The sequence below is a fragment of the Syngnathus scovelli genome, chromosome 4 (genome assembly GCF_024217435.2).
Source record: "Syngnathus scovelli strain Florida chromosome 4, RoL_Ssco_1.2, whole genome shotgun sequence".
NCBI classification, from domain to species: Eukaryota; Metazoa; Chordata; class Actinopteri; order Syngnathiformes; family Syngnathidae; genus Syngnathus; species Syngnathus scovelli.
The window spans coordinates 14,676,444-14,694,577 of record NC_090850.1 but is presented as its reverse complement, the minus strand read 5'-3'; the positions used below and the strand labels follow the sequence as shown (position 1 = coordinate 14,694,577).

The following is an 18,134-nucleotide window of genomic DNA, read 5'->3' as shown; positions in this document are numbered from 1 at the left end:
CAGTACTTCATCTTGTTATCTGCACAAATACATTTTTACACCAAAAACACTATAGTACAAGATTACTCAATCACGATGTCGTGAGCTTTGTTGGATTTAGAAAATCTTGTATCAAGCCCCAAAACTATTTCACTCGCTTGTTTAGACAAAAGCGATTACTTGATGAAAGTTCATCTCCATTGTGTGATTCATTCAAATTGATTGGATTTGTGAACATTTAGGATCAAACGAATTATACTTTCTAGTAATGGAGAATAGCGTCACTCTCAAACATGTACTGAAATTGGCACATTCATACGCAAGCGGCCACGGACCCACAAATAATTCCAAGTATGTAGATTCCACACGTAGAGATTTAAACTCTCCTTCAGGCAGCAATGACTTTTTGTCTCTTGTTTATCAAAACTAGATCATCAACCCTACAGGCTAATGATTAGCGCAAGCTGTGCTACATCATCAGTAAACACTGTGACAGCATCATTGCTGTAAATATTTATGGAAGCATGTCAGGTCTGCATTTCCTCGATTCCCTGACCTGCGTTTACACTACGTTTAGGTGTTATTGCTTCGAGAGTGTATTTGGTAACACGTCCTGTTGTATGACCCGAGTGGGTGTTTGAAAAGCCTAAAACTGCAGCGCCCAGCATCAATTATTCACATCAGACACCAAACATGTGCTGCCAATGAATATTTTATTCTTTACTTTCAACCTCTGTGGACTTTTGTGGAATGATGGCAAATCCAGCTAAAGAATCCTCAGATATTTGCTGAGAGGATATAATGAAATAAAAGTTCGGACGAAAGGAGATAGTTCATCTTCCTCCAGCGATAACGCAAGGTGGTGGTATCCGACAACTTAATCCTTTTTCCAGAGTGATGGCTTGGAATCGTAGCGTATTGTTGTTACAAGAGAAGCGGCTTTGCAAGATAAACCATCTTCCCCGATAGACTCAGCTCTCATAGTGTTCAGAGATGTAGTCCAGTCTGCACATTGTAACTTTTTTTCCCCCGTAGAACTGCTCGGATGATGCATTAGCCTTTTCTCAACCGTGCTTGTGATGCAATGTTCACTTCAGATCCATCATTGTGGAACAAAACATTCCCGCCATGCAAGTTTTTAGCTCACCAAAGTAATCACCTGTACTGTGACGTAAACAGAATTTCACACTGACTCTGTTCTGCCTTGTAGTATTTGGACTTCTGGCAAATACTGTGTTATATATGACGCTATTAAAGTTATTCATCTTCCCCATGTAGTAGCTCACGTAGCTTTTGTTTTTCCGGGGGACCAAAACTGCTGAGTTTAGATTTTGTCAACTGTATGATTAATGCGCTTCTGTGTGTTTGCTTTATTTCTCCCTTTAAAATGATATGCCATGTTTCGTAGATTTGCGGGCATTGATACAATATCGAACATGGATATGGATCGATACTGTAGCTGCTCATCTTTATCGTAGCTATTGAGGGTGCAGACTTTCCGTTACGCTTTGACCTACTCACTTTGCTCCAGCGCTAATGCGTCACTCTTTTATTCTCGAATTTGTAATATTCCTAAACATTTCCAGCCCCCTTTTATGATGCATTTGATCAGTTCATAACCATGTTTGCCTCATCGTTGTGTCACCGAAGATAACCATCATCCTTCTTTTTCAGCCAAATCAGAGAGAGCTGCGTTACATGGCTTTGGAAGGGAAACTGGAGCATCCGGCTGTCAGGTGAGTTTCATACTGGCAAAACTATACTACACTTCTTTATTTTTTCTTATTTATACAGATGTATGTATGTTATAGATTATGCCCTGATTGATTTTTTTTAGCCTACTTTACACATGTAACAATTCAGTTGGTGTTTGCCAGGCTTATAATCCAAATAATTGAATTAGATCATTGATCTACTTGCCACATGGCCACTTGCCTGACATAGCTAATGACTTCTCATGCTTCAAAAGAAGTCCTGCGGTGGATTGATTTGCACTGCTTTGTTCATTCGCCTCTGCCTGTCAACCTTAGGTGGCACCTCATTTCCATTACATATTAATTTGTTAACAGCTATCATTTCTGTTTGTAAACAGATTCATTTAGATATCTATAACTCTGACTTAATTGAATGCATTGCATGGACTCGGTTCGGTCTTAGAGTCTTCTTTAGCGATTTTTCTCTCCGCCGGAGTGAGAGCAGACTGTGTTGAGGCAATGGTTCAATATCATTGAACAAAGCCAAGAGCACAAATGGGTCAGTGATGTGACATCAGTGACAGCTTGTCATTTTGCACAGCCAGTTTGTTCCTTTTGGATTACATTTTTGGCACCACGTCCAATAGTTTTGATGACCTACATTTTGCAAGGAGGCAACTATAAAGCATGTTTTGTGACTTTGACATTATGTACCGTACATGCAACACACTGTCTACACTACAGAAACAGCTTTGAATTGAATTATTTCCATTTCTTGAATGCTCATGGAAAAAAAAAGCAAAGATGTGTTTAACTTACTAGAGTTTATCCACTAGAAAGGTCAAATATGTCAGTGTGTCAATCGTCAGCGTGCAAAGGGGATTCCCAGAGGCACGCGCCCGAGTTGGCAAGCCAACGACTAAACATAGCTTGCTGTTGTACTCAGCATTGTGAGGTGGCCCGTAGCTGATTACTGTAATTGGGAAAATCCCCTAATTGGCCTCTTAAACCTGTTAGCTAAGGTTGTTGGGGTCAGAAAGATATTGGATGACACTGGTATTGGCAGTTTTATGCACGCAATGTAACATTGGAAATTTAGATGTAGTACTATTTGATCATATGTGAACCATGAAATAGGAGACCACTGTCACCACTTATTCCCTCTCATTATGGAGCAAGTGTATTAGAAAAAGAAAAGAGGAGCCGAAAACAATGGCAGCGTTTGTTTGACCGATATCAAACTATGTATTTGCTTATCCTGTGTTTCATTGTAAAAACACAATTGTTGTTATTTTCTCGTATTTTCCGTCACAGCCATCTCTACGCTCAGACGTGGGAGTGACAAGTCCTAGCTCAGGGACGGCGTCGGCAAAGTCAGCGGCTCCCTTCTTTTCGTTCAGTGCTGCCAATCCCAGAAGACGTGCTTTGCAGGACCCTCCGCCCATTGGTCAGTACCACTTAGGTCACAGATCGAAATGAATGTCAATTCTTCTCTTTGGGCATAACGCTCTTTATGTGGCAGATGCCCAAAACCAAAAAAGAAATTTAAAAAATGATAAATGTATTTTTCATGTCATGAAACAATATACAATAGTGTAATATGAGGCATATCCTTGCAAAATATTAGTGCTGCAACGCTAAAATTCTGGGGCTGTGACGAGCGATTATTTCAATAATCGATTAATCTGTCGATGAATGAAATTAAAAAACATGTATCAATTTGCATGTCTTTATCAAAGAATATGATGGTCTTTCAGATTCATAGTACCTAAAACAAAACTTTATTTTGATTCAGGTAATGCTCTGGTTGGTCACATGATGAAAAATAGGTAAAAATGTTGATCATGGCTTACAAAGTTAAAGCCAATGTTTTATTTTGATTCAACATAAAGATAATCAAAAATCAGTATTGATTAATTTATGCCATTAGTTGTGATTAATTCATGCACCTCTATGAGCTACAGTGTCTCATTGAGATTCATATTTTTTTTAAATTCTTCTAGTTTGGCCTCCCTTGAATCAGTTGGTCATTTAAAATTAAATGATAATTATGATTTATGTTTACTTGCTATCGCCACATACTTATTGTATGTGCAACACTATACACCATGCAATATCATGTACCAAAATCACATCTTCACCAAAGTCACCAAAAAGATTGTTATCCTATTCTGTTTGGAGTTGTTTTTATAGTGTTGGCAAAGTGTTTTGTTTGGAGCGCATTGTCTTGTGTGTGTTTGCGAATGATTAAATGCGCTTTTCGCTTTCATCTCTTTGCACAGATCCTCTCCAAACAAAAAAGGTTCGCAAGGTCCCTCCTGGCCTGCCTTCATCTGTGAGTGGGAGATCATCTACCTCTCATATAAATAGATTTCACAGTGAGCTCACTTCAGCACACACACTAACACAAACACAAACACACACGTAGAGCTGTGCTACTCAGAAGGCCAACCCGTCAAGGCCTGCACACAAAGAGCGTTCTTGACATTGGCCCCACAACCACCGAATGAGAATTTGTTGCTTAGTACCCCTGTTTCTCTTTGCTCGCCAAGTTGTGGCATCTTGTATTTGTTGTTTAACGCAGCAGCGCTTAAAGCAGGCTTGTGTTGTGCTGTGCGCCTGCTTGCATGTGTGTTGCACTGGAGGTGATTGATTTTCCGTGGTGCCCTGTCACAGTCCAGCCTCCTCACGGGCTCTCCGGGGAGAGCGAGAGGCTGTCAGAGCGGATCCCCAGCTCTGCTCTTTTGATGTTTAATTAGTCATTACGTCGCTGAACAGGAGGACAGACAGAGATTAATAGCACAGAATATCTGAAAATTCTGCTAGTAATGATCCCAGCGGAGCAGAAACCATTAGGATGCAGAGAAGTGTGGAGCTCAGCTTGCGTTCACTTAGGCGGGGGGTATTTGGAGTTCATTAATATGCAGAAATCACTAAGTCAGATGTTCTTTTGTAAAACCTTAGTGAATTGCCAAAGTTCTTTTTTTTTTTTTTTTATATATGTCAAGTCCTTGCTTGAATTTTCTTGGTTCAAGACAGGTCTTTTTTTTTAATGAGAAGCAACTGGTTTGCTAAAATCCAACTTTCCCCTCCTTTTATTAAACAATATTTCTTGTTTTGGTAAGGGATTCTGAGACCGGCTTTACCTTTCATTGCTTTGATAATCGTCACCTCTGCTGCCGCCGCCGCCGTTACTCAAAGATCAAATGTTGAACAGGCTTCAGAACATAAAAGGCTGACACGTGTTTTGTTTCTGGATTTGTGTTTGAAAAGAAGTTTGTCAGCGCATGAGGGAGACAAGCCGTCTGTGGCAGCGGCGCTCTTGCCGCTGCCTTCTTCCTCTTAAGTAAGTGATATATCTGAGGTCTTGTCAGACGGAGGAGGAGGAGGAGGGGGGCAGGCAAAGAACGGTTGCCTGGCGGGTTACATCTCTTTGTTGTGTAAATGGACGCTGGGCTTTTATTTGTCACTACTTAACACATGGGTGCAGGTGCGCTTGTGTGACTCATAAGAGTACAATCAAGCAGTACAATGGAGAGACAGGGAGAAACAGTGACGGAGCATGGAATAAAATACAGCTTCTTCTTGTCACTCAGCGCTGCTCAGGCGATAAAGCCTGGAGCTTGGCGGGATTATCCCAGTGAGTCTTTGATCCCATTTGAAAGAAAAGAGATGGAAATGTTCAATTAAAAAGGCTTCAGACCTCTTTAAATTAAAAAAAAACAAAAAAAAAACATGAGCAGTTCTTATGGTTTTACATAAGAGGTCATGGATTTCAGGATGGAAGCGAAAAGTATCTATTCTTTTGTCTGATTCATCAATTAATCAACAAAATAATGCCAAGATTAATAATTAATGTAATCATTCGTTGCATCCCTACATTGTACTTTGTAAAAATCTTTATGCTCATCGTGCCAATTTGTTTCTAAACAGAAAGATGTTAGTGTGCAGTAACAGTATGTGCGCAAAATGATTTTTCTTCAAATTTTTTGTAATGAAATGATTCAATTATTCGAATAATGGTTTCACCCTCTATTTAACACATTAATATGAGCACAGAGCGATAACCTTTATATATAACCCATAAGTAAGTGAGCATCAGTGTTTTTACTTGCATCATGGTAAAAAATGTGATTTTAAAAATACCTGCATACGCATAGACTAACAGGAAGCACAGCCAAGGTAAGGCGGCGACAAGGCTTAAAGCAGTACTCGTAGTGCAATTAGATGATTATCAGCTCGGCTCCGTGTTTGCGCCGCCGTCAACGACACAGGAGGTAGCGAGCGGCCGCGGTGCTGAGGAGTACTGAAGCGAAAGCGCACCTGAAGCCAGAGGCAGCTGTGTGAAGAGCCTGCGGCGTACCTGTAAAGCATGAATGCGGCTGCAGATGCCGCTGAAAGGTTCTGCTGGTGTAAGCAAGCGCGAAAGCCTCACCAGAGACCTGAATAGATGCCTGATTAAAAAAAAAAAAAATACAGGGACACACACACGCACGAACACAGCGCTTCCTATCATTTTGGTCTCCCCCCTGGGAATTGTCTTATTTATTTATTTCTGAAATCCCACGCTTTCCTGCTCACTTGTCTTGGGACTCTCGGCTCCAAAAATAAATGCCGTTTTAGATCAGACAGGCAATGGAAGTTGCAGGTCCAAGCATGATGTTTGTGTACACTTCATGATGGGCCTGAATCAAAATATTTAGCGGAGCACATCCTTGCCGCATTTAGGGTTTGACACCACCATGCATCAGGATGTGAAGGCTATCTGGACAGGACAGCTGGTGATTGCAAACAGTAAAAATGTTCCTGGGTCTTTTTCATCTTGTACTGTATACAGAAACACTCCTCTCCGAGCCGCACATACTTTCTGCTCGCTGCAGCCACGTACATAGGAGTACAGCTGCATTTTTGGAATTAGAAACATAGTATCTATAGAACAACTAAATAACTTCAAATTGGCATCTTTGAATTTGACCTACATCTTGTGAGTCAATAGATTTAAAGGCATTGCACTTGCAACATTTGCCTCCATTTTGCCAGGCAGGCAGTCAGTCACATGATCACACAACGGATTTGCCTTTTCCTTTCACCATTTAGAAAAATCACAAGTTACTTATTATATAGGAGTGGATTTATTTTTCCCTGAGCACTCACTCTCGTTCATGTAATTATTTCATGCTCCACTGTCGTCTGTAAATGCTTTCACACTTTGTCGGACTGTGCAAAGCCAGCGCTGAAAGTGAAGGTCGTCGTCGTCGCATGTTGTCACTGAGCTCAGCAGACAGTCTGCTTTGCTAGGGGGATGCTAACAGGCAGCTGCGTGGGCACCTGTGTGACAGGAGCAGTGAGGAGAGATTCTGTCGCTTGTGGGGGCAAAACTTGCATCTCTGAGGATATTTATGGGAAGCCGTTAAGACACAATGCGGATGTGTGTGCATGACAGTTTGTTTGTGTAAATACACCCCCCCCCCCCTCCCTCTACAATTCCCTGTCAGAGACGCCGAGGCTTGATGTGACACTTCTCCCCAGCTTCAGTGTCGGTGCAGCTGTGGGAGAAAAAAGAAAAAGTGGTGGGCTGAGATTCAGATCCCCTCAGGGACGTTTGCAAGTGAGAACCCTGAGTGGGGATGACAAAAAAGATTGACGTTTGCTTTTGATGGATCATTCAGACACCCTTGTTTCGGAGAGATCTGAACTGTGTAAGCTGTATGAAAGGACGCCTGCTCTTGGCTCTGATGATCCTGAAATGTTCCTCGATGAGCTGTTTGGGGCTTGACATTCAAAACACTTTTTTCCCGCATCCAGCTTTCCTCAACAGTGTATAGACTAGAGATCAAAATATTGTGCTACTGTAACAACACGATGTTTACATTTCTAGGGAAGCTGCTGAATTTATTTCGTCCTTTTATCCACACACGGGAGACCAGGATATGATGTGCTGCCAGTGTTAGGCAAAATAGTCCAAATTCAAACTATGCAGAACTTTTGTCTATTTCAACTTTTTTCTTTCTCAAGTTGAAACCTTCTGCCTACCTTGTGCTGTGGGTGTTAGTGAAATACTATTTTAGAAGCTCATTCAAAATGTTTAAGTAACAGCACCAAAAGTAACAGGAATGGGGTTTTAGCAAAATATTAACTAATAAAAAGCCATATGACATTTATGGCACCATTGAAAATGATTAGGTTGAACACACTTTTGTTGAATACTTGATTTACACTTAAAACAATAGCATTTTAGTTCCAATACAAAAAGAACTTCACATTTTTTGAGCTGCTTAGGTTTAATTTAATATTCATTGTGTATTGCACACATGATATGCATTATGCATGTCCTTCTGAAATGCCAGGGTCATAAAATGCGTTTATGTAAGGTGTCTCCTGATGATAAAATCGCAAAATTGGCCCGTGCAACCAACAGTGTTCCAGGCTTTGCCCTGACCCCAGTTAGCAAGGCTCCCTTGGGATGGCTCCATCAGATGGAAGATTAGATAGACACTGCTGGTTTGACTGGGATGATGTTGAACAGTCGCAGCTTCCTCTGGGATCATGAGCTTAGTGTTTGTCTTTGTCTGGGTTGCTGAGATGTACCACTTACATTAGAGGCTGGAGATAATGGAACAGGCAAACAAGCCAGAGGTGTGACCCTCTTTCATCTGTGAGGAGGGAAAGGAGGCACAGTAAAAGGACAAAGAGTCTGAAAAGAATGTAGGCATTTAAGCGGGGCCTGTTGCAAATGATAAATTGCGTGACCTTACGACATTAATGCAAACCTTGATTTCAGATTGCTGGCAAGTCTGACCACAGTCGCAAAGGTGGAGCGTGTTTATGAAGCTCACATGTTGACTGATGTTCAAAACTCAGTCCAAGCGTATATGGAAGGTGATGTACAAGGCCAGATGAGAAAAAATATTGATCAAATTTGTCTAATCTTTTTAGAATTCTATTGACTATTTCATCCATTACTCAAGTAACCACGGTGGTAGTTTATTTATTTGAATCGAGTCTCGTAAAATAGAAGCTCTATAGCAACCTTGAGCATAAAACAAGTCGTATGAGTTTATATGTATGAGTGGTCCATCGGGCTTGAAAAGAAGAAGGTTGTCCTGGAAGCTGTCTGGGTCTACTGGGTCTCATTTTGAATAAACTAGGTCACTCTTTCCTTGACTCTCGTCCCTTCCAGGATCCCCACTGTTGCTGTGACCTTGCTGATGCAGCCGTAACTGAATATTGAATTAGGATAATTTCTAATTCCGCTGAAACTAATCCTCGAAAAACTGCTCCCTGCTCCTATGTTTTACGATTCAAACCATCTTGTTCGCATTTTGTGCTCTTCCTCATACTTCTTTCATACTTATTCTATCGCATCGGGATACATACTGTACATAGAGTTAGTTGATCTGTGAAATACACAGTTCACTATTTTAGGGCTGCTCATATTTTACTTTTTCATAACAGTACTTAAAATCTCAATACGGGGTAAAAATTGAAATTCATGACATTTGTACTCACGGATTAAACTTGCTAACAGCAATATTCACAATGTCTTTATTGTCAATTATAGTATGAACAGATGAGAAGGCCTCTTCAGTATCTTTAAATGCTTTGAGGCGCTGAAGTTTAAAGGAGAAAATGGCATGTTTACGCTGATGAAAATGTGTGTATTCAGTTATTCATTGCTGAAAAGATAGATTGATAGCAATAGATAGAGAAGTAAAGGGACAATTTACTTGGAGCCTCCAAAAATGCAGTTTGACAGGAAGTCTGGCAGACACAACACATTCACAAGACGTCTTGACTCAGCAAATGCAGCGCAGTCATGTCCAAGTTGAGCAATGAGCAAGGAGTTTGATATGAAAAGAACTCCTTCAGAGGAATTTCGGCAGGGAGACTGCAGAGAGAGTTTAGTAACAGGGGTTTTGAATCAAGAAAATAACACTAAATTGAATCATTTAAGATTTTTTGGGGGAATTGACCAAGGTCTGTCTTAAAGACAGTCTTAATGGCTTTTTTTTTTTCAAATCCCACCTGGTCCACTTTTATATGTGGTCCTCGATTTTTTTTTTCCGGATTTTTTGCAATGCAACCAATCGTCAAGCTGTTGCCTTTTCATACGAGCCCTGCTAGAATAAAAACTAACATCCCTTGATGTACGAAAGCCACAACCAATCATTACCTTTTTGTGATCTGCATATTTGCAACTGTAGAATTCATGCAACTATTGGATATGGGCGGAAACCTAAATATACATATATTGGGGGATGATGGGGGCCAATACCCCCAAATCCACCCCTGAGATCCCCTAAGTAAGCCCTCCCTAATTAGAAGCAGAGCTTCTTACAGGAAACAATCTTGTCGTCTGGTGACATCATCGTCAAATCCCTGGCTGAGAGTGAGATGATCTCAGCCTGCGGATTTTCTCATTGTTTTTGCAACAGCTCAACAAACTCCAAGAAAAGCACGCCACCGTGACTCGTGCGTCTTTAGCCAGGCTAGCGTAAACAGGTGGGTGGAGCGTGCCCTTCATCTCCTCCAATAATTTAGACCGTTATTTGATCGGATTTCTTTTTCCCACTCTGTCACGGCTGTTACTTTTCTTTCGTCCTAAAACTTTACCCACACTTGAGACGCCCTGACCTTCAATGTCAGCGTCACAGCAATGCGAGGCCGTCGGCACACTCCTCTAAAACGAAATAGCAATTTCCTTTGTGCTTTTATGTTTCCTCATTCACGATGCAGCGCTGGGTCTGGACTTGTTTTAGTCCCCTTCAAACACTTCTATCACAGCCATTTCTTCCCTTAAAGCGTCGACTTGAAACGGCTCCAGATATAAAGCGGTTTCAGAATGTAGAGCCAGTGTTTTGGAAGAGTTTAAAAGAGTTCGGCAGAAGAAAGGGGGATAAATAATAACACTAGTAAAGGCAGAGGATAATAAAGACCTAGTTTTTTCGAGGGACTCGGACGCTTTAATCTTTCTATAACAATATTGTCGTAAATGAGTTTGCGGGCCTGCGTTTAGTCCGGGAAGCTTTGAGTGGTAGTCATGAAAGGCTCCAGTAAGGCTGGGCTTTCAATGGAATATCGTATCAATCCTCTCCTTTCTTCTGCTCCCCTTTGCCCCCCCCCCCCATCCCCCCACTCGATAAAGGTGGATAAATGGGAAGCTGTGGGGCTTGGAATGACAGTAAAGCGGGATAAAATGGCTGTTGATGTTTTTGCTTTCCTCTCCAGCGCTCCCAGCTTCTACCCCCCCCTGGGGGGGGTTTACGAAACGGTGTATAATTTTCCTGCAGGGACGTCACGAGCCAGCCCCCTTTTGCAGCTGTTGCATGCTTCACAGTGTTTACACGCGCTTCTGAAGTGAAGCTTCTATTTGGGCACTCATATTTTACATCTTGTCCTGTAAATAATACGTGTTCAGATTTTCTTTTGGATACTGATGTTCATTTTGCTTCAGTGAACACATTGTTAATGACTTCTCATTTGCGTGAGAGCTGTCTGTCTGTGTTGCCAAATGAGTGAGTCCAATCAGAAAGGGAAAAAAAAAAAACCTCCGGATTTAAATGTGAAAAAAAAATCTGGATCTCTTTTGAATTACTCATATAGTGTGTATGAAATCCAGCAAAGAATAAAAGTACTTTAGTTCCAGTTTGTTGAGGTACTATTGCATAAAATCAGCATTTTTTATGCTTGGAATTAGACGTGCCCCCATCCACCCCCGCCAACTCTAAATCGGCTCTCACATTTGTTTTCTATCCCACCCACTTCCCTTTATCTTTTTTATACCCACCTCCTCATTGCTTCCCTTCCCCCTCGTCCCTTTCCTCTTTGCCTCAGCACTCAGCGGCTTAAGAGAGGGACGTACCACACGCGCCACTCCCTTCTGACAGTCCCCCCCACCCCTTCCGCTCAGTACGCAATGGTAGCGTCCTGCTTTGCATAAATTTCCTCTGAGTGGGCAGTGTGGAGGCCAGCACTGAAAGAATCATTAGTCCCTTTTGAACGCTTTGGATGTATGTCCAGAGAGCTTGTTGTAATATACTTCAGAATTTGTTCACGCTATTATGTATTGCGCGTATCCCGTCCCTGGAATGGGAAATAACTCTTTAATGTACTACTACAATGGCAAATCGGTGAGTAATTTGGGGGGGCAATTTGTGGGTGAGATGGAAGAAGTGTGTTTTGTGTCTACCGCACTCATCTTGCGTCTGTCCTGTGTCGGAGTTGTCTTTTTAATGTAAAAAGTGTGTGTATGTGTGTGTGAGTTTGCATGTGACCCGTTCAACTGCCTGACTCTAAATTTTCTCATACATTTTTGTGGAAATAGTATTTTCATCTTACTTTCCTCCACTATTCAAATGTGAAATGCAGGGAAAAAGTTGTGCCAAACTTTTTTCCCAAAGAATCAAACACTGTGGGGTGTTTTCTGGACCAATTTATTTTCACTGGCTGGTTGCTGGAGCTCCGAGGCTGGATTGAAATAATAACAAGTGGGAGTCTGGGAATGATTAGGGAAAAGAGTCTGCCTGTTGAGGTTCGACTTTCCTGTTTGCAGATTGAGCTTCAAGCACCAGTGTTTGCTGTTCTTCCATCTGCTTTTAATCATGTCGACATTCTTGACACCACAGGGAGCCTAATGTGATTTCTGAACATCTCCGTAATAACTTCTTTGATATTTGTTTGTTTCAAACTTTCAGAACGCCTTTTCGTAAAGGCATGCAGGCTTTTTTTTCCCCACCCCGAGGAATGCTGAAGTTGTTCAGTCACTCAGGATTGGTTGTTGTATTTGTTTCAAATTGAAAGGAAAGCACGTTGAGTGAAGGTGAAGTGATGTAGTAATCCTTCCGTTGTTATCCTGTCATAAGCAAATAACACCTTGCTGATTTCCACCTGTCATCTTGAAACTAAGAATGACACTATTTTGATGTCGTCAAGGTCATCTTGAGCTTAGCATTTCAACTGTCCTTGGAACCAGTGACAGCATTTCCTGTGCCCCCAATGAACACGGACGACTTTGATGTTTTTTCATATTAAGTATTAACAGGCTTCGGTTATCGTTAGCGATGGAGAGGAAATGGATAACATGTGGACAAAATGGGTCTCTGATCAAAAGAGCTTGTTGATACTTCCCTCCCCACCACCCTCCCACCCCCCTTGATTCCTTTGCAAGGAAATGAGAAATGTGGTGCTCATTCTGCGAATCAACTCGATTAAAATGAATTTGTTGTCATGTCGAGTTGCTTAGCAGGCTCACCATCTGGATCACTGGGAGAATTCACAGTGGGCCATTGACTTGTGAGCCGATGGCACGGAACCAGTACAGATGGAGCCGCTCACTAAGCTTTCTTCCTTCGGAAGTAAACGCCTTGCAGATATCAGGACATTTTTAGTGTTGTTTGCAAATGCGTTTCAGACGCCGTTCTCACTACAAATTTCTAAGTGGTGACAGGTTGCCTGTTAGTGGTTGTTTTGTCATCCATCTTTAGTTTCCAAAGGTTATGCAATCATTAGATCCGCCAAGTGTGTATGCATGTTATGTTGCACAAGCAGGTTGATTGACATTCGATTCAGTTTCTGCTGTCACTAAAGTTTATCCAAATAGATGTTAAGAGTTTGAATTTGAAGGGATTGATTGCTGTTTTTGTCCAAAATTTACTTTATTTGATTTTTTTTTTTTTTTTTGGACATAGTTTATGCAGGATCTTTTTTAATCTAAAGAAATATCAATGGTACCTCATGAGGAATAGCTTTGTTAGAATCTGTGACTTAACCAGGCAAGTATGAATTATTTTGCTTCAAATATTTCTAGTATCATCTGCCCTCAGAAACATCTTGCCAATGGAATTTGCCCTCGGTGAGGCATTTTAGTATCGATTTTAAAAGTCAGGGCTTGTTGGCGGGTATCAAATGTTGAAGCTGAGAAGCAGTTAGAAGATGCAACGTGTCTGTCATGCACACTAAGGCCTTCAGGAATTCAAAAGCTAATCATAAATTTTCCAGAGATATGGTTTGATTCCAAGTAATACATGCATCATAAAAACAGGACATGAAGACTGCGCTCGGCCAGCCATTTTATTATTTACTAATTATCTTTTTATTATTTCTGTGACCTTCCTGTCATATTTCATAATTAGTGAAGGATCACTGGGTATATGGTATAACCCTTTTCCCATTAAAATGAAGAGCCTATTACTTTTTCCAACTTCTCACCAAAACAACAAATTTTATGATATTTAATGAGGGAAATAGTGCCCTGTAACATTATACTACATCATTAAATAAAACAAAAAATAATTAACACTTTGTCCTTCAATGCAGATTGTCTTGCTTATCGGTATGTGCGATCGGTATGTTCTTGACCACCTTGGCCTTGAATATAATTTTTCTCAGCTTCTCTATGACAATAATATTACATATTACTGTTAGTATTGATGTATTATCTGTCTACATGTGTTGCTGCAGCATTTGTGTTAATATATCTGCTCCGTGAAGCGTAACAACACTTCTACATAGCCTATGTGGTTTTGGATTTTGCCATTGCATGTTAGCATTAAGGTAGGGTTAAGAATGAATCCCCATTTACACTGAAGTGACTGGTTAATGTCCGTGCTACCCTGCTTATCCGTGTGAATGGTGGCTTTTAATTAATGGTCTTGTAAAAGGAAATCCAGACGGGCACGCTCCTCCATAGGCCGCCGGTCTTCCGAATGGTTTATTAATGCTTTGACCGGTTAGCCTGGGGTGAAAAAAAAAGAACAATTAGCATTATCCAGTGCCATATGCTGCCCAATGACTAGCAAAGAACAAAAGCCCGGGCTCCCTTGTGAAGCTAACCTGAGCTCTCCATGCAACTAATATCAGCGCCGGTCACATGTGTAAGCCAGAGGACCCAAGAGAGCTCCACCCCTGCCAAAGCACTTTAATTACACACCCTGACAGCAACGGGCTGGAGTCATGCTCGCTCAGCAAAGCAGCCGGAGTTCTCGGTCCAACCGTGTCCTGCATATATATCACCTTCACATGTGTTGTGCAGGCGCAAGCGTGTGTATGGAATTAGCATATTTTCCATCAATTCGCAGACAACTCATAAAACCATTTCAGCAAATAAACAACCATTATCGGCATCAAGACTTGCAACAGTAATAAAAGGAATAAAAGCTCATCCTTTGCTAACATGGATTGCCCTAGTGTTTATACAAGGTTTGTCAGAAAAGTTACAGGATTAGTGTAACAGAGGATGTATTTCAAACTAAGGCTTTTCCCCTTCATTGAGGACTAGGTGATCTACGTCTACAAAGAGATCGTGTGGTGTTTTATTCAATCCTTGTGAACAAGAGCTGTGACAGAACAGACCAATTCATGGCGCCTCACAATGCCCTGAGCATCTGGCAGTTCCTGGCCAAGAAGAACATTGCTGTGCTGGAGCCTGTTATTTGGCCAAGTAGATCACTATGTAAAATTATAAAACTCAACAAGTTGTATATTCCCCAGTCTCCACTTTACTGCTGTGATCATTTTTCTTCCTGTTATTTTCAATTGAAACGGTCACATTACAGCAGTCAACAAATGAGCTCGGATAGAGACACCCTGCGGTGGAAAAGAAACAATTATATAATCTGCTCGCTTCATTTTTTTTTTTTCCCCCAGCCATTTTTATACCTGTTAGCGCTTCGGTGATTCGATTTAATTGCCTCATGGAGTGAATCGCTTTCTTAAGCTGTGGACACACTACATCAGGACATGAAAGAATTAGTGGATACAGTATGACTGCACACATCTGGTCCGTAGTGTGATGCGAGGCCATTTAGAGAGGAATTCACGTGACAAGTGAGCAGAGAGTGAGGCATTTACTGGGAATGGGCAGGTGGAATATAGCTGGAAGGTCTGCCTTTGATTAGCGTGACATGATAAGGGTCATCCAGTGCTCTCCGTGGGAAGTCGAATTTGTCGGAACCTTCCATCTTTTCTTCCCCTTCGACGTGCTCTGTCCGCTTTCACTCAGGCTCTCTCCCTCCATCTGGAGTGGATGAAGTCACAAACCACATCAGTGGTTTTTCGCCTCCAGTCTCGTTTGATCCTCCTCCCACCAAGTTGGCACGCACGTAGCTGTACAACAGTGTGCCCATTGTGCTCTCGTTTGGGTACACCGTCCGCTTGCAGGTACAGATCTAAAGACAAGCAGACTGTTTTTATAGCGTTTATTTGAATTTCTGCCTCTCGGGGAATGTGATAATTTGCCACAGTCATTTAGAGTGCGCAAGTGTGTATCATTATACCATCATTAGAGACTGTGCTGATCTAAAATGCAAATACTGCTGTTTGGTGCTACGTGAGCTTGATTGCTTGCTTGTCATTAAAGTGGATGCAGATATTTGCATTTGGAGCAACAGAGCTCCAGGGCAAATCATTAAAAAAAATATATCGGTGTATACATGCGCAAGGTCAATTCCTTTACGTACTGGGGATATTTGGATTTCAGATCAAAAGATTCATATGAAACAAACTTTTAAACATCCAGCTTTTATTTCAGGGTATTTACATCTAGATGTGTTAGACAACTCTAGACAGAGCACCTTTCGTTTGAAGCACACACTTTTCAACAGATTGAAAGTAATGTAAGTACAGACATTATAAAATTAAGTTAAAGTGAATAACGTTTAATCTTTTGGATTGCATCAAGTCTGTTGCATTCTTCATTCTTCATGCTTTTCCAAGCCTTTACTGCAGCTTCTTTGGGTTCTTGTTTGTGTCTGGGGAGGTTTCTCCTTAGTCCCCTCTTCAGGAGGCTCTATTTGGTTAAGGTCAGATGACTGACTTGACCTGTCTAAGACCTTCCACTTTTCCCTCTGATGGAGTCCTTTGTTATGCTTGGCTATCTGGTTGCATAATGAAGCTTCTCCAGATTTTTTTTTTTTTTTTTTAATATAAATTGCCAGACAAAATGATAGCGATACATCACTGGTTATCTACAATAATCTGTTGTGACGTTTGCTGCCACCACTAAGCACTCGCAACTTGCATTTTTGCTCACAACTACTCATAATTGGGTCAGTGACAGGTTGAGAGTAATCACATAGGTTGTGAGCCGTTGGATAGTCAGCACCTTGCTTGGTCATGCACGGGAAGTAAAATGGCAGCACAGTTACAAATTGGTCTGTAAAGTGTGTGCTACGCATTTTGTCGTCAGTTTATCCTCCCTTGCTCCTCGAGCCAATTTGTTTTTGGTCTTTAGAGGTTGAAAAATTGACCTTGATTCGTCTGGAAGTTAACAAAACACTTTCTTTTAGATCCCTCACGACTTTTTCAGTCTTTGCTTTGTTCCTATTAATATTTATGATGTGTTCGTAGGTGTACGCACCGTCTCCAAACTCAGAGGACTTCAACAGAGATTCGCCTTCCTACTCTCCTCCCAAACCCTCCAGCAATATGTTTGCAAGCACTTTTTTTGGTAAGTAAACTTTTATTGCTCTTTGAGCTCATCCTTTTAATCATACTGGAGCATTCATTATCCGGGCCTTTTGTAGACATAAAAGATGAATTGGTTGTTTGTTCTACTTTTCTATTATCTCAGCTGTGTTGAGAACCCGGATTGAGTTTCATCCCCATGAGTGAAAAATAAAACCCTGCTCTGTGGATGATCCCATGTTGAGGGTTTACGGCTTTGTGTCGGGACTCTAATGCACTCTATAAACACATCCATATATTTTGTCATTAGATGGTACCCACGGTTCATCTGACCTTTGGAACGCAGCCAACGGGATCAGTCAGCCTGGCTATGGAGGAATGCTTCCAGGATCTTCATCTCACATGCCACAGTCGGGAAACTACAGCAGCCTGCACTCGCACGACCGTCTGGTAAGCCAATCGACTGGTGACAATCCCACACCCAAATATTTGTGAGCAGCGATGATCAATTAGGGTTGCACGGTGTATCGGTAGGCTGCTTACAAGAGGACCGCGATTCCTTGTTATCAATTTGAGGGCCGGCCGGGGGTTTTCATTGCAGCAATGATCTCTATGTAATTTCCAGATGCAAGCGTGCAGATTATACTCCACCCCCACGTTTTCTCAACACAGCCACCACAGTACGAGTATGATATGTGTGTGAAAAGATACTGAGGATGTTACTTAAGCTCTTGTTTGTATAGTAGACTCCTCTACCCTTTCTTTGACTTTGCTCCACATACAAGAAAGATGAACCTCATCTTTCATGCTTTCAAAGTAGCGTTGTGTGATTTCCCCACCCCTCTCAGAACTACCCAGCACACTCCGCTTCCCCAGACGTCAATGCCAGTCTTCCTCCCATGTCCAGCTTCCACAGAAGCAGCACAGGCACTTCACCATTTGTCTCTGCAACAGTCAACAATACAGATGGGGTGCTGGGTAAGTTATCACTTGCTGCTCTTAATGCAAATACGGTGGCTTGTTTGAATGCCGGGCTAACTCGCACTTTCTCTTCACGTG

At 41.6% G+C, this 18,134-nt stretch overlaps 1 protein-coding gene across 4 annotated transcripts in view; it reads left to right on the top strand.

The window, feature by feature from the left end:
• The window catches only part of tcf12 (transcription factor 12), a 48,114-nt gene that overhangs the window by 17,773 nt on the left and 12,207 nt on the right, over nt 1–18,134 (top strand). For 2 of the 4 annotated variants that reach the window (XM_049717373.2, XM_049717374.2), the window contains exons 6-11: nt 1,654–1,715; nt 2,988–3,120; nt 3,956–4,008; nt 17,019–17,118; nt 17,386–17,525; nt 17,924–18,053. In XM_049717373.2, coding sequence (XP_049573330.1) covers nt 1,654–1,715; nt 2,988–3,120; nt 3,956–4,008; nt 17,019–17,118; nt 17,386–17,525; nt 17,924–18,053 — 618 coding nt within the window. Of the gene's footprint in view, nt 1–1,653; nt 1,716–2,981; nt 3,121–3,955; nt 4,009–11,227; nt 11,804–17,018; nt 17,119–17,385; nt 17,526–17,923; nt 18,054–18,134 lie in introns of those variants that run through there. The other 2 variants (XM_068650451.1, XM_049717376.2) reach the window with 2 other exon arrangements.